The sequence below is a fragment of the Periplaneta americana genome, chromosome 9 (assembly GCF_040183065.1).
Source record: "Periplaneta americana isolate PAMFEO1 chromosome 9, P.americana_PAMFEO1_priV1, whole genome shotgun sequence".
In the NCBI taxonomy this organism is placed as follows: domain Eukaryota; kingdom Metazoa; phylum Arthropoda; class Insecta; order Blattodea; family Blattidae; genus Periplaneta; species Periplaneta americana.
Window position 1 is genome coordinate 123,912,213 of NC_091125.1, and position 17,522 is coordinate 123,929,734.

At 31.4% G+C, this 17,522-nt stretch overlaps 1 protein-coding gene across 3 annotated transcripts in view; it reads left to right on the top strand.

Annotated features, from left to right (window-relative positions):
• LOC138706455 (paired box protein Pax-6-like) overlaps positions 1-17,522 on the top strand; it is a 677,134-nt gene that overhangs the window by 325,611 nt on the left and 334,001 nt on the right. For 2 of the 3 annotated variants that reach the window (XM_069835773.1, XM_069835775.1), the window contains exon 1: positions 10,057-11,437. The exons of the other annotated variant lie outside the window; for it this stretch is intronic. In XM_069835773.1, coding sequence (XP_069691874.1) covers positions 11,236-11,437 — 202 coding nt within the window. In that variant the 5' untranslated portion in view covers positions 10,057-11,235. Of the gene's footprint in view, positions 1-10,056; positions 11,438-17,522 lie in introns of those variants that run through there. 3 annotated transcript variants of the gene reach the window in all.

Below are 17,522 nucleotides of genomic sequence, written 5' to 3' on the forward strand. Positions count from 1 at the left end.
CTATTTTTGTTTTTAATTCCCAAAGTATAAAGATTTTAGGATTGATATATTGTCTAATATTTACTGTTCAGATAAATGTTAATGTCATTGACAATGACCTTCCGTCCAACACACGCTAATACCACCACAATAGAGAGGCAACAAAGTACCCTGATTTGTAAACAAAGATATCACCACAGTTATAATGTAAGTGGCGAACAAGTAGGCTAAATAATGACGGTCTACTATCTTTCCAAAAACATTAGACTCACAGATAACATTTTTCTATGGAAACCACAGAGGTTACAGAACAATTTTATTAGACTTTTCTGTTCAGCAATTTATGCTTTATCACAGTGGCGGCCGGTGAGGCGTTCTGGTAGTGGTGCCGAAAATGAAAAAAGGTTGCACACAAATCACCCTAGTGAAAGGTGATAATCACAGCTTTACATTATGTTAAATAAAACATTAATTAAACCAGGTATTTTACAGGTGTGCAGTTAATAATGCACCTTATAACAGTTACAATAACATTTCCCAAACTAATAACGAAATTTACAAATACAGATAATGCAAAACTTTCTCAGTACCGTATTGTTAAGTCAAATACAAATAACTTTTATAACTAGTAAAATTACTGGAAAAAGCACAAGAAATGAACAATTACATAGATAACAAATGAACACATTTGCTTTTTATTTAAACAGGCCGATGAATCCAAGGCTGCAGCCTGAATAATACATGTTCTTGTCCTGCACAGATCTCGTATATTGTTAACAAAAGCATCAATACTAGCAACAGTGTAGCGATATTTAGTTGCCGCGAAATAAAACAAATATTACACAAAATTAACAAATAGTGTTACATAATGTGAAAAAAAAATATTTATCTTTCTAAAAAGAACCATGACTATCTCTGCATTCATTATAGGCTACTTAAATGGATAATAATTTACACATTCAAATCCAAATTGTGTGCATTAGTTTTGAATTGGTAACATTACATTAAGATTTGGCGCGGAACTTTAACTCGTGTTTTCCTGAAAGCCTGTGCATGGATAAATATATAATAGGATGCGAAACTTAATGAGTTTCCCGTAACACATACTAGAGGCGCTGTTGTAGAAATTGATCTTGCTGCCATCTATTTCTCGGAGGGGCGTTATTACATCTAGCAGCGCACCAAGTAGCGAAAAGAGTAATTACTCCATGCATTTAGCAGCGCACCTGGTGACGAAAATGTTAAACTGTGCAGAAAGTATTCCCTCCCACCCTCAACGATATTCAAAACTAACCAAATTTAAAATAAAACATTTACGGTTTTATTCCTCACAGCATATTCTACTGAAAATTCTTACCGGAGCCAATAGGAAGATAAAAGAGACGATGTGTTTTACACTACTCGATTAAAATATAACCAGACAGAGACAAAAAAATAAAGCAAAAGGTTAGATAATTGGGATTGTATTCTTTGGGTACGGACAAGTCTGCAAGAACTACTGAGATAGTTCAATTTATTATATTACTATTACTTTACAATACATTCAACAACACTATTTTTACAACGTCCATAAACATCACTGTTTAACATACACTGCTTATACACACACGTATCACTTTATGTTCACTTATTAGCAAGTTTCAGTCCGCCATCTTCATCTTCGACTCTCCCGTACAACAATATCTCGACCGGATAAATAGAGAACTCTCGGTAATGTACCCAACACTTATTTCTAATATTCACCACCTACGACGTTGGGCGCTGATCACCTATTTCAAACCCCCAAATCCAGATGGTGCTGACCGCAGTTTCGCATCCTATTATATATTTATCCATGGCCTGTGCTTGATGGTTCCCTGCCTAACACCTCCATCAACCCTGCTATCTAGCGAAATTTCTGTGTTACTGCGTTCTAGCGGGCGGAATGTTAACTACTGAGTCAAATTGAATTCGGCTCAAAGTCTGCCATAAGAAACCCATATAAATTAGAATCAGTAGCCTTTTGTACAGTGTTATATGGACGCAGACAGTGCCACACCGAACTAGCTCCAACGTTCGGAAAAAAGGTGCAAGAGTGCGTGCCGATCTGTGCGCGCGCTCGTTCAGATGAAATACGAATAAAATGTGTAGAAATAAACAATTACAACTTCTTTTTAGGATATTATTTTTGTTTCTTTCATTGGTGGTGCCATGGCACACTGGCACTACTCTATAAGCCGGCCCTGCTTTATTATTAGTATTGTTTTGACAGTTTATGTCATGTATACCTTGTATATGAATATTTAATTTTTTTGCGTAATATTGATCTAAAGTTTAACAGTAAGTAAACAAATACTACGCATTTAAAATCAATATCTCAAATCTTAAAATATTCCTAAATGATCCACCAGAAGGCATATAATTATTGCTACATCTTTTTGTGTATTTTCTGTTTAACTATATCAGCAAATAAGAGCTTATGATAATTTTTCTAGGCCTATATGTTTACGTAAAAGTCCCCTTGAAGCTAAAATATCTTTATATCATCAATAGCTCCGTTTTTAGTGCTTACACTTAAATAGATTATCCTACCTACACACTAGTAGATAGGCCTACGTACTTATTCTTTGTGAAATAGTTGTAAAGTTCCAAGAATTGAACGCGGGTCTACTGCAAAGGACACCTCCAAGAGGATGTATTACAGAGCAACTTCTCTAAAAAAAACTTTTAATTGAACATAATTGTTTTTATTTGCACACTCATGAGCCTAGAAATATCTGTATAAACAATCACCACTTGTGTTTTCAGTGCGACATCACATTAAGTCAATTAAAAGATCTAACCCTTGATAACGCAAAATATAACTGTCCATTACTGGAACTGGTCTAGGTATGCGGTGATGTGTTCTATCATTCGTCTGAACTTATGACTTATTTATTGTCATCGAGGCAGCCAACCAGTAGAAAGAAAAATAAAAACACGCTCTAGTGTTTCCATTGGATTAAATGTTAAGTTATGCTATTCTAAACCGTTTCCTAGGTAACAGACCTGAGTCTATCCACAATACTCCGAAGGCGGGTTTCAATTTATGCACAGGTTATCAGGTTACATTTCATTCACTGCGAAAATGAGTAACGATATGTCAATGTACACAGGCTGTTGCTCGGATTTAGTTTATGTAGGCCTACATGTAGTCTACTTTATGTAATATGTATATTTTATTATATTACTTTAACATTCGTGTGATCGAATAATTTATGGCCTGTTGCAAAGCAATTTTACTAACGTTGTACTCTTTTTTTTATGAATATTTAAATGTAACAGGTGTTCCCAAGGTACTTCTACTTAAACGTACTCTAGTAAAAATTAACATATGTCGGAATAGTAAGTCTTATTTTAGTCTTTTTTACACACATTCAAGATTCAAGACTAATAAGTGAGGGATCAATAATACAAATAGGCCTACACATAGCACAGTTAGCCTACAAAAATGTCAGCGAAATACCAGTAGGCCTAGACACTACTCAGTTACAAATGGTTTCTAGGAGGCCCGGAGGTACATTGCCGTCCTCACATAAGCCCGCCATCGGTCCCTATCCTGAGCAAGATTAAGTTAATCCAGTCCCTAGCATCATATCCCTACTCCTTCATATATCCATTTAATTTTATCCTTCCAAATTTGATCCATTCCGAATTGAATGTTTTTAGAATTGACCAAATTTATAAATACCCTTTAATGAAATTCTATCATAAAAATAGAATGAAATTTGTAGCTCAGCCACATGATCATAATACAAGACGAAATGAAATTCTTAATTTAGTTGAACCTAAATGTTTCACATCTGCTGCTTTACTACACAGTACAAATTATGGTCCACGTCTATATAATTCGATAATAAAATTTCATCCAGAATTGACTACTTTAAGCTATGAAATTTTCAGATCCTGAATTAAAAAAATTATATGACAGACTTCCCTGTATTTATATTATGTACCATGTATTGTAAAACAAGTTTATTTCTATCCTAAGTATATTTTTTCTATCTTATCTTGGTTACTATATCAACATGACCTGTACTAATTATACTACTAATAATAAGTTAATATTAATCCAGCAATCTCAATATCGTCTATTTTTTCACTCGGTTATTACTAGTATTATTATTTACTAAATTTATTATCATGTTTACGTGACCTTTTTTCTTAAGTATTTTGTCTACAAAGTATGTATATCTATGTAACGGAACTGTCCCCGAAGACGAGCTTTGCTCTTTCGGGGTATTTTAATGTAACGTTTTTATGTATATGTTATTATTAAATAAATAAATAAAAATAAATAAATCTACGCCTCGGCCTCCCGTCTCCCAACTAACACTCTAACTTAAGACACTCATTTAACAAAGAACGTTTACATCGCATCCATATAATTGACTCTGATAGATGTACGGCCTGTGGTCAACAAGATATGATTATTCACCGTCTAGTCTATTGCTCTCGTGTTATGCCGGTTTGGGAGCAACTGTTAATTTATTTACGCCGAATTGAGTCGAAGTTCACAGACTGGTTCAAACACTATCACCTGATATGGCCTGATTTCCACATTTCACCACCTGATAAACATGTTGCGGTTCTTTGGACGATAGCCCATACTGTGTATTTTACTGTTCAATATCATGAGATTATAAACAGGGAGACTTACATTGATTTTATGTGTTCTGAAAAACTTAAGTTTTTTTACAAAGACACCATGATCAATATTCGTCAGCCTTTATTTTCTTATGAAATGCTTCGTTCCATAAACTGCACCAGTTATCCTTCTTTATACTATTCTCATAGTGATTGTAGTTAGGGGAGAGTTGGGTAGTATCGGACATCGGGTAATATCGGACAGTGCGTTTCTTTCATCCACCACCAGATGGTAATACCTGAATAACATGGTTACGTTTCTGTATGCGACATCACAGAAACGTAACCATGTCATTCAGATACTATCATCTGGTGGTAGATGAAAGAAACTCACCGTCCGATGTTACCCGATGTCCGATACTACCCAACTCTCCCCTAATGTGAACTAGGTTATTTATTCACTTCTCTAATTTTTTATTTTTTTTTTATTATTTTGTTTTATTGCATTCTATCTCCTCTAGCAAACAGCACAGTAACGTCTTACAATATAACTTATATTGACGGTTTCTTCCGGATCCGTATGGTGCGAGAGCAATGGACTGGACGATTACGTAGTAGTCTATAATTTAATGTTTCGGTTATTATTATACAATGTAAATGACATGAGTATATATTTTGCGTGTAATGTATATACAAAGATCAGAGAGAGAGAGAGAGAGAGAGAGACAAAGATAAAGTCTGAATTATAGTTTTTTATTGTATTTTTTTTTTTAGTTTTATTACTGTTATTTATGTCATTATTATACTTGTTTTGTTTAGTGTTATTATAACTTTGTATTTGTCTTACTCTTATTCTGTAACTAACTATTTGTATTCTGTAATAAAAAAGCTGAAGTAAACAAAAAAACATAAGTAGTATAAACAAATAAAGTAAACAAATAAATAAATGAGTAAATAAATAAATACATAAGTAAATAACTTTAGTACATAACTTAAGTAGGTAAATATATAGGCCTAACTTGTAATATAACCAAAAACAAAAGGAAAAATAAAATAAAAACAAAGTGGGTTTGATTCCCGCTTGGACTGATTATCTGGTTCGGTTTTTTCCGAGGTTTATCCAGACTTTAAGGAGATTGTTAGGTAATCTATGCGAATCCTCGGCCTCGGCCAAATACCATCTCGCTTTCACCAATCCCACTGACGCTAAATAATCTAGTAGTTGATACAGCGTCGTTAAATAAAAAAATAAAACTGTAGAGTGATTGTTTCTATCTATCTTTAGTATGCTACTTAGGCTACTTAGGTCCTACAGGGTCTATTGTAAACCGACAACATTCATATCGTAATAAGCTTAAGTTCTTCTTTTCCTGGGCGTTTCCACGTAGCTATTTCGCTCGGTTAACCACAAGTAGGCCTACCTCCTGTCTTCCGACAGAGGGCTGTCAGTATCTTCAGCTAGTTTATCTGGCAGCAGGCCTATATATATTAGTTTGTAATTAGAAAAAATTGTCTTGGCCAATAATAATAATAATAGTAATAATGATAATAATAATAGTAGTAATAATAATAATAATAATAATAATAATAATAATAATAATAATAATAACAGACTCCCATAATAATTTATTAATAGGTTTACTAAAAGTTGATCGGTTTGAAGATCTGTCCACTCGAATTTGGACATCGGTTAGTAGAATTATTAATTTCTTTTTTTATTTCGTCGGATTTAAAATGTTAACATAAACTTATGAGAAACCAAACAAAAGTAAAATAAAAACGGGCTCTTACAAAAGACATTTCCGGTTTCGAACACATATAATTTACGTTCTATGAATCTGAGGTGCATGAAAATAGCACCAATGGAAAGAGAAACGCAAAAGGTTTAGTTGTGCTAACATTGCTTTCCTAATTGGTAACCCTGCCTCATATAATAATAATAATAATAATAATAATAATAATAATAATAATAGTTTTATTTTCCCTGGCAAAGTTAAGGCCATCAGGCCTTCTCTTCCATTCAACCAGGATGAAATCACATACAGAAAAATACATACCGGTATACAAATATTAACTTAAAAATAATAATAAACATAATAAAGTAAAAAAGAGAGATTCAATACATGTACACAATCAGTATTAACTTTAAAATAATAATAATAAAAAATAGAGACTGAATACATAATCACAAACAGGAAAATACATTCTAGTATACAAGTATTAACTTAAGAAAAATTAATATATATGAATATAATCTCACAACTAAATTAGTATGATCAGCACAGCACGTGTTACATTGAGACAATGACAATTACCTAGATAACTTATTAGTGTTAATGTAAAAATAAAGTAATGACTGTGTATAATAATAATAATAATAATAATAATAATAATAATAATAAATAATGACGCATGGAAAGGAATTTTTGTTCATTGTTGAGGCGAAACGGCTATTATAAGAGGACAGAAAAGCTTTATTTTCATTTGAATCGGTCGGTTATTAAAGTTTGGTGCAGATCCCCCCAGTAGGCCTACAATCCGTAAGTGGTAGGCTACACCGATTTTAAGGCAAGATTCTTCGCAAGCGGTTGCGATTTCATCCGTACCGACTACAGTTGCTACATACCCTAAAACCAGAAGACAATGCTACGAAGAAATTTCTGCGTTAAGTATTGTTGTTGTTGTTGTTTAGTCAACTGTCCGAAGACAGGTCTGAACCTCACACGTGATACCAAGAAGGCACCACTTGTGAGGCAACTAGGTCAGGAGATAATGGGTTAGGGCGACCAGTTCCTTTTCCCCTTGCGTAAGTAAGTTACGTAAATTTTAATTGAAAACTATGATTAATTATATTTATTCGTTCCGTGGTGTTTTTCTGACGAAGCCACTTTTAATCTTTCTGATAAAGTGAACAGACATAACCTTAGATTCTGGGGGTCGGAAAATCCGCGTACCTACGTGGAACTTGACTATAGGCTTGATGTGTGCCGTGTTACCAAAGGAGGGCACATTGAACATTTTTAAGATAAGGAACTAAACTTTTGAGCTTCTCTTTCCATTGGTACTATTTTCATGCATCTCAGGTTCATAGAACGTAAATTACATGTGTTCGAAACCAAAAAGATCTTTTGTAGGAGCCCTGTAAGTAGTCTTTCCATTTGATCATCACTGTCAAATATCATATTGAAGGTGTTTTCTTCTAACTGCGAAGAACCATACTGCACGATCTTCCATTGGTCACCTAATAATTTTTTTCCTTCACACGCCTAGGCTCTGACGTAACTTACACATCTTCCATAGGCCTATTGTTCGTGGTCGACTACATTTTTATTTTCTCTTGTTGGAACCCAATTAGGCCTATAATGTGGTTTTTGGAATTCTGTCCTCAGGCACCCTCACAATATGTCCATATCGTAGGACCTATTATTTGTTTGTTTACTATTAAAATGTTTACACATCTTTCTGTGCCTAGAATTTTATCTTTCTTTTCCACTCGTCTCCATCCATCTAATTCAATTCTTCCGTTCCTCTTTCTGTCCTCCATTCTGACCTCTTGCCAGTGTCTATCTTTTCACTGTATTTCTTATCCCTTGAATATTCCATATTCCAAAAAGGATAAATCCATAACTTAATAAGTTAACTGTCTTGTTAATAAATCATAGGCCCACAAAATATCTAGTCGCACTTTCATACTGTTCTGATGATGTCATTTATAATTCTGTCCTTTCGTGATGCCATAGCAGACCACCTCGGAAAATCCATTTTCCATTGACGATATCAGTTTACAGGTAAGCCTATACTAGTTTTCTTTTTAAAGATGGGGCATGACAGGAGCGTTGCAATCGGAAAACTGAAATGTCACATAGCGTGGTAGCGTCTGTTGCTATGGTAACAACGGTTGAGTTGCCAAACTTACCTTTCTCACGTGGCGAGTGCTTAATGCTCTCTTGGCGACATTTATTGTGCACACAATGTTAGCTTTGGTACGTTTTGTGTTTGATTCTCTGTCGATTTTTGTATTGTTTTCTTACCTTCGCGTCAATTGTCAATGATGTTTTAACGTCAGCCATCTTAACGTCAATTCGTAGCTTCCATCAGCTGACAGCGTGGTAGTCCATGTTGGCAACATAGCACTGTAGTTCCAAGCTCGGCCGCTTAACTATCATGTCCCATCTTAAAAAAAAAAAAAAAAAAAAAAAAAAAAAAAAAAAAAAAAAAAAAACATGTATAGACCGAATATTTTAACTGCCAAGTTTCGCATCCGTACAAAGCCTGGTAAACCTACTTAGCCTAATTCAGACTATTGCATTATACATTTTAGTTCTTGTTTTGTTGTGAGCTTGTTTAGATATGACCTGAATTCAAGTAAGCCTACAAGTACGAAGTGTATTATATTGAGACAGGCCTAAGTTATGGATAATATTCAGTTCTGTTTCTTCCAGCGGTTGTCGAAATCCCTCTACTATTTTAGTCGTTGATTAATAATAGACCCTAATATTAATAATAATTATATTATAGGCTATTATTATTATTATTATTATTAACTTTATATTTCTATATAATTAATTCTTGACAGATTTTTTCTCCTGAAGACATTAATCACCGATCCACTCCGCCAAAGCTCTTAAACATAGCCTAAGCCTAAGGAATAATTTTTTCTAATGTGACTTCAACTAGACCTATGGGTTAAAAGTAAATTAGGCCTATGTTAACATTTTCATTCATCATTATCCTAATTTAGAAAATAGGCTAGAAACTATGGCGGAATTTAAACATAGAAGTAAAGAAATAGGTTTTTTGAACTCCCGAACACGAGTCTTACTTAATGTTAGAATTTAATAAGTAAGTTATTTCATAATAGCTTATGTTCAATATTAATTAATGCATTTAACAGGCTAGTTTTTGCATTCTGTTGTTTTGTTTTTAATATAATTTCAATATTGCTTGTGAAATGCTATGCAAATTAAATAAATAAATAAATAGATAAATAGGCCTAAATAAGTAGATAAATAAATAAATAAATAGGCCTAAGTAAGTAAATAAATAAATATGTAATTAAAACGAAATGCATTTGGTTCATTTAATTTATTTTGTTTGTTACTTTAATTGTATGAGCATGAGAATTGTGTTGTACTCAGAAAGTTTTACGAAACTCGATAGAAAAATGCTCACGAACAAATTATTTCTTCGCCTTTTCTGAAACAGATTAAAAATTTGCATATGGCGGTGTTATTGTTTACGAATGCCAGAACCATTCCGCCATTTATCATTTGTACGTGAATACTAGAGCCGTAAGAATAAAAGAAACATCGAATCACGTTCTCTATAGAAATATTTTTGTTCTCTTTCTTGTTTCTGTAACTCCCGAACACCTGTATAATATCCTTCAGAAAACCTCCAGCCTCGAAATTAAGTGAGACCAATTATTATACTTAAAAAAAGAGTATGTATACATGTGAGTGTGAGAGAGTGTTTGTGTGTGTGTGTGAGGAGTAGCCATGCTTTTTCCAGCCCTCCTCCGCCCTCCCACCTCCCTCGTATCTATGTAAGCTACTCCGCAATGCCTGCCTATCCGCTGGGCTTTAAGCAGAATAACCCAGCCCAACTTAGCGGCTGTGGCCCCCACCAAGCCGAGAGCTTGCGCGCTTACCATGCCTGCTCTTACACGGGTAGCTGCTCAGTGTATGGGTGAGCTTGCACCGCGGCTGTGCACGCCGGCGATCCAACGAGCCAGTACAGACATATCTCTCCTAATTGGAGCCGCGAACCTAGGTGGACAAAAGTCACAGTGCGTGCCGATGTCAAGACTGTTATTTTGTGACAGTGGGAGGTTATCATTTTTTTGAACTTGGTGTAACTGATTAAGATAATTGTGTTTCAAAACAATTCACAAAAAAAAAATATATTATTGTATAAATAAATATACGCTATTTACGAACGTTTGTGCTTTAAACAAGTATAAAAGTGGTTCTTAAATATATGAATATAGTTTATTATTTAAAGAAATAACAAAATAGAGACATAGAGTGACATATACAAAATAACCGATTTAACAGTATAACTTCCTGTCAATCTTGAAGAACAGTTGTCTACTAATACACCTTCTGTAAACAATACCGTGTGACACAGACCTTAAGTTATAAATTCAAATACAATTACCAGCACTTTGATGTTTACGCTGTGAACTTGAACCCTTAAAGTGTATAATTAATTAAATTAAAATTTAAACAAGATAGATTGAAAATAATTTACACTACATTGTCACGCTAGTTTAAGCTCATTTGAATTCAAGCTTAGAACTTGTTTATTTTCTAAAATACATTAACGAACGACACTAGAAGAAATCTTTTAATTAGTGTGTATCTTAAAGAGAAAGTCATTATGATACAAAGTACATATTCTACAAACAACAAACGCCAATAACAGGAATTCAAGATGAGAGAAAACTTCATCGTAAATTACTACTACACGAAGTTAAAGAAAATCCGTGTATTCAGCTGAGACTGGTGGTGTTAGTTATGAAATTAAATCTGTGATTTAAAAGAAATTGGAAGAGTAACTTTATTTTATTGGAAATCCATAAGGACCTTGACAGCGGTTATAAAATATAAGTTTGTTGTATCTATTTCTGATGCGCTGGTGACTGGTAACATGTTAATTTCCACAAGCAACCTCCCTAACTCTGGTGTCGGTCACGTTAACTGCGATTATCCGAGTTCTGCTTGCTGTGGGGCGAGGTCTGGTAACAGCCACCCTCTGTGGGGGAAGATGGACTTACCGCCAGGGACTCTGCTTTCCAGTAGTACCACCAGCGGGGTTTCCAGTAACGTCCTATCGGCCTTACCATGCACAGGTATGAAGATAACACAGATAAAAAAAAAGCGTTTATATTACAATTGAATTATTGTCTGTCACATTATATTTAAAGTAATATAGCCTTAATATTATATTAGGGCCTCTTCTTTTTCTAATTTTTATAAATGACCTTGGCCCCATAATAAAAGGAATAGGTTATCCTATACTATTTGCAGATGACACAAGTATCATAATTACAGACAAGAACTTTGACACATTCAAATATAAAACAGAAATAATTCTCCTTAAAATTTATGACTGGTTTACAACCAATAAACTAGCATTAAACATTAATAAAACTAACATAATTCAATTTACAACGACTTCAAATTTAATCTCTGAAACATTGGACACAACTATCAACAATATACCTCTACTAGAAACATCTACAGCCAAATTTCTTGGTTTGCATATTAATAATACAATAAATTGAAAAAATCATATCAAAGAAATAACCCCCAAACTTAACTCAGCATGCTTCGCAATTAGGTCGTTACAACAATTTATAAACAGCAGTATCTTAAAGACAATATATTCTGCCTATTTTCATTCCATTATGTCCTACGGAATAATATTTTGGGGAAATTCTGCAGATAGTAAAAATATATTCTTATTACAAAAAAGAGCCATTAGAATAATAGTTGGAGCAAAGGCTAGAGAATCATGTAGATTATTTTTTAAACAATTAGAGAATCTAACCTTAACAAATCAATACATATGCTCTATAATAAATTTCCTCTTATGTAAGAAAGAAAATTTTCCAACTAACGTAGCCATACAGAGTATAAATACCCGCAGAAAGAATGATTTTCATACGCCATCATCAAATTTATTATGCTATCAAAAGGGAGTACGTTACATGGCGATAAAAATGTTCAATAGTCTTTCTGAAGGCATTAAGAATCATAGCCAAAACCCTGCATTATTTAAGGTAAAACTAAAAAATTACTTAATATCTCACACTTTCTATTCTGTAGATGAATTATTGACATTTCACAGTACTGTGTAAATATTTTAATACTATTAAATGGTAAACATATTACATTGTATAAAATATTATTATTATTATTATTATTATTATTATTATTATTATTAAGGTATTAATTCTGTACATATTTAATATTTGCATTTTATATGTATTGCATTTATATTTAAACTTAAGAATTGGACATGTTCTTTATTCTATGCTATAAAGCAAATGTAAGAATGTTATGGAACGAATAAATCTATCTATGTATCTATCTATCTAGGCCTAAGCTACTTTCAAATAAAATCAGAATGGTGAACGAAAGTCATGAAGTTAGAGTAAAGTGACGACGTTCTCTGAAAAATACAAAGTGATATCTAAAAATAATAACAAGAAAGAGTTTCACTAAACAGTTTTTATTTATTTAACGCCTAGATTGCAGTTTATCATTTGTTGATCAAGCAAGAAATAAAATGTTTTAATGCTGTCCTTGAAAAATGAATATACAGGTACTTAAAGAAAATAATATGGTACAAAATTTTATGTATTCATTATTTATTATGACTTATAAGAAAGAGTACAAGCTAAATGCCCATCAGAGCATCTTCCTCGCATAAATATAAATTAACACTTTAACTTACAATAATTACTGTTAATGATTTACACGAGCTACAGTAAGAATATGCAAATTATTAAGAATATAAATAAAAGAAAATGAAAATGTGAATGAGAGCTGTGGCATATAATGGATCACTATTGAAGAAAAAATTATAATTTTGATCGATAATAAATTGCAGGAGACCTTAATTTCTATCGGGACCAAAAGGAGGAAAAAACTGAGTTAGTCCATGAAAAAATAAAGCTGAATATGTGACATGAATGACATACATTTTTTAAATATAAATTTGGTCTCTGAACAAATTCTCTGTACTGAAAAATGGGGAGTTCAGAGCACAATTATGAAATAGGCTCACATTTTTCAATCTTGAGATATTATTATACAACAAATTTCTTCTACAGATAACTGGAGGGATAACTTATAAAACTGAATCAGTTTCAATATTGTGACATCTACACCTAATTATTATTATTAAAAGTGAGCGAAACAAAACAAGAAATATAGGTCTAATTTCAAGAAAATTAAATTTCCTAGGACTGTAGTGGTATGCAAATATGTTTTATAGTTTATGATGAAAGAAAAATAATAAACCTATTACGCCTAGAAGTAAATTACAAATTAAAATAAGAGAGACAACTGAATATCTGAATGCGATTGAGATTCTAACGTTATCTCAGTCGTTTATGTAACATAAACCAATTTACAAAACAATTTACGTAGTCTCTAGAATTGAAAATATAGTCTACATGTTGCTGAAGGCAATAGACAATTTAGAACATGAAAGATGGTGATGATGATGATGATGATGATAATGGTGATAATGATGATAATGATGATGATGATGATGAAATCCATTAGACTCTACAAAGATAATTATTGTTTTGTTACTTTTGTTTACTTTTCGCAATAAAGTTTACCGACTTCTGCACCTACTAATTTCAAAGTTTCACTTGTAATAGGCCATGGTTATTATTAGATTAATATAAATTTGAACTATATCCTTCCTTTCTTCTTCTTTTTTTCCCTGTGGGAGGGGGGAGTTTCTTTTCCGTCATGTAGGTCTATACTTAACGTCGAGGATTCTGCTACCTGACAGTCGTTGCACTAGTGCTTTTATGTTTTTTTATTGTGTCTGCCATGCTATGTGCCATTATTTCACATTATTTTTACTTCTGACTTTATCTGTAAGAATCACGTAATAATAAAGAGTTTATTATTATTTAGTACTGTATCATAAAACTCATGCTTCTGCTCTCCCACCATCTCCCTCTGGCTTCTCCACGATTTCGTTGACTGTTAGGGCCTAGATGACCAACGAAGAGGAATTTTAGATAGCTGATCATAATTAATCCTATTAATTATTGATGGGAACTGCATTTGTATTCCTTTTATATTTTGTATCTACTTTCTAATCCCAAAAACTGACTTGAGAAACGCATTTTAGCACTTTTCATTTGTCTAAATTCCTCAAAAAATAGTTTTCTTAAAATCCAAATTTCGTTCTATAATCTAGCCTATACAAAGGTAATATTTAAAAATTTTCATTATTTTATTGTGAGACATTAAATTAATTTTGTTTTGGGAATCAAAGCATTGGATATCATATCTCAAAGTTAAATAAAGAAACATGCAGGAATTTGTCAGTTAATTGCATAGTGATTTATTATTTATAAATAGATACGATTTGTTTGCAAATACATTCTGTGTTGTGATAAATATTTAATAAAACAAAGTCTATACTGTAAATTATATTAAAACAACTCTAACTTATAGGGTTACAAAAGAAATAATGCTAGTCACAGTCAGTAAATACTGAATGGAAAGTGAATTAGGAATATAAACTTTTGTACAAAAGACAAACGTTACAGGCAAATTATATATAAAGTAAACAAACGGACAGACAAACAAACAATCAAACAAACAAATAAGTAAATAAATAAATAAAATAAAATTTTGCTTATCTATTTATGTGAAATATTTTACAGCTAGTTAAATCTATTGGAAATGAATTTTAATAATGAATGAAAAGTGAATTAAGAATAGGCCTATGAACTATTGAACAAAAGGCATACGTTATAAGTAAATTATATAATAAATAAATAAATAAATAAATAAATAAATAAATAAATAAATAAATAAATAAATAATTACATAAATAACTAAATTAGTAAATAAATAAATACACAGTCAAACAAATAAGTAGGCCTACATAAATAAGTAAAATAACGTTTTATTAATCTATTTATATGAAATATTTTACAGCTAGTAATATGTATTGGAAATGAATTTTAATAATGAATAGAACGTGAATTAAGAATATAAATTATTGTACAAAAGGCAAAACTTATAGCAAAATGATCAAATAAATAAGTCAATAAATAAATAAATAAATAAATAAATAAATAAATAAATAAATAAATAAAAATAAATAAATAAATAAAAATAAATAAAGAAATGAATAAGTAAATAAATAAACAAACAAACAAATCAATAAATATATAAATCAGTAAATAAATTATTAAGAAGCAAGAAACAATGAAACAAACAAACAAGAACGTAAATAAATAAGATAATATTTTGTTCATCTTTTTATCTGAAATATTTACAGCTAGTTATATATATTGGAAATGAATTTGAATAATGGTTGGAAAGTGAATCAAGAATATAAACTATTGAACAAAAGGCAAACGTTACAGGAAAGTGATATAATAAATGAATAAGTAAATAAATAAATAAATAAACAACAAAAGTAAAAACAAACAATTAAATAAACAACAAAAAACAAACAAACAGATGAATACATAAATAAATAAATAAATAAATAAATAAATAAATAAATAAATACATAAATAAATAAATAAATAAGTAAATAAATAAATAAATAAAGTAATATTTTGTTCATCTATTACATATATATATTGGAAATGAATTTTAATTTAGACAAAATTAAGACTGAATAAAATTGATAATATTACTTGCATCTATTAAAGAAATAAATTATTTGTCATATTAAGATTAATATTAAGGAAAAGGAATGGACTTTAATATATTTTTAAAATATTTCTTAACAATTACTTGCGCATAGTTTGAAGAATTGAAGAATTGATCATTTTTAAAAATCATGTAACTTCCTTTCGTCCGGATATTTTAAGCTGAAAAGACTAGGAGGCGATTATGATACTGTGTTTCTTGAGAGCGATTTATAAAGCAGTCATTAGTTACTGTACTTGGCCACTGTGACATTCAGTGGACTACATTAATACAATGTGACCACCAAACACAGTTTCATACTTCGGGTTTCAGCAGCCTATTTTTCATGAGAGATGGAAACGTTTAGAAGGAGCAGGATATTCATGTTATAAAGGATTCTCAGTTAAAGAACTTATTCGTTTTTGTGGGAAAATTGTATTGTAATAAAGAAAGAAAATTATTAAATATAATTATTAAGAACGGTAAAGTAAAGTAGAATATGAGCTTTTCTTTAAATTTTTACACCGTCTATTGTTATAAGTAAGTTTGCTGAACCTGGGACTTTTCGCATAGAAAATATAATAGTGTATGAAAGAAAAATAGCTATACGCTTACACAGAAAACCTGCCACCATAAACTCATTGAAGGGAAATTCAAGTGTCTTTTGTTATTAGGCTATTTTACTAGAGGACGGAATTATGCGATATTTAACTTTTTTTAATAAACAATCTTAAAGAGAAGAATTGAAGCGGTGAGATCAATAACCATTCAAGTCAATTTACACAAGTTTAGAGAAAAATGCAAAAAAAAAAAAAAAAAAAAAAAAAAAAAAAAAAAAAAAAAAACTTTCTTTTATTTCCTACCTAATTATTATTTTTTGCACGTAATATTTCTGGTTGTTTTAGAGATCAAGACAAAGTAGTTTACCAACTTTTAAAGTCGTAACACTTGTGAAAATATCCAAAATTTAATTTAAAATTTGCAAAAAATGAATGGCCAGAAGTGGACTTGAATGGTTATTGATCTCACCGCTTCAATTACACTTGGGAGGGCTTACGACATAATGATTAATAAGACTATTCAACTTAGACTAAACTATAGGATGAATTTACGGTATTGGCCAATAACGTTTCAGAATCTCCTTAAAATCAACCAATCACAGTTGTGTTTCTTGATAAGAGGTCTCGTACAATACTTCAGTGTGAATCACAGAAAATCAAGAAATGCTAACAAAATTTAACTTTGAAAATTGCGTTTTCAATAGGCTAACTGTAACTTCAAGTAATAAATAAATGTCTGTAAAAACCTTTCATGTTTTTATTCTGTTAATGTAAACATTTCAGCTTATCTTACTTTTGAGGTTAAGTATTGTTGTTTCGTATTTCCGCTCTGAGTTGTTGGCAATAGATTTATTATGCCGTGAAAGATAGCAGTATGTTTTTGAACTTCATTACAAAGAATCATAATACTGTCTTATCATTGTATTTTATAATAATTATTATCATTTACGTACGTAATTCGGTTGTG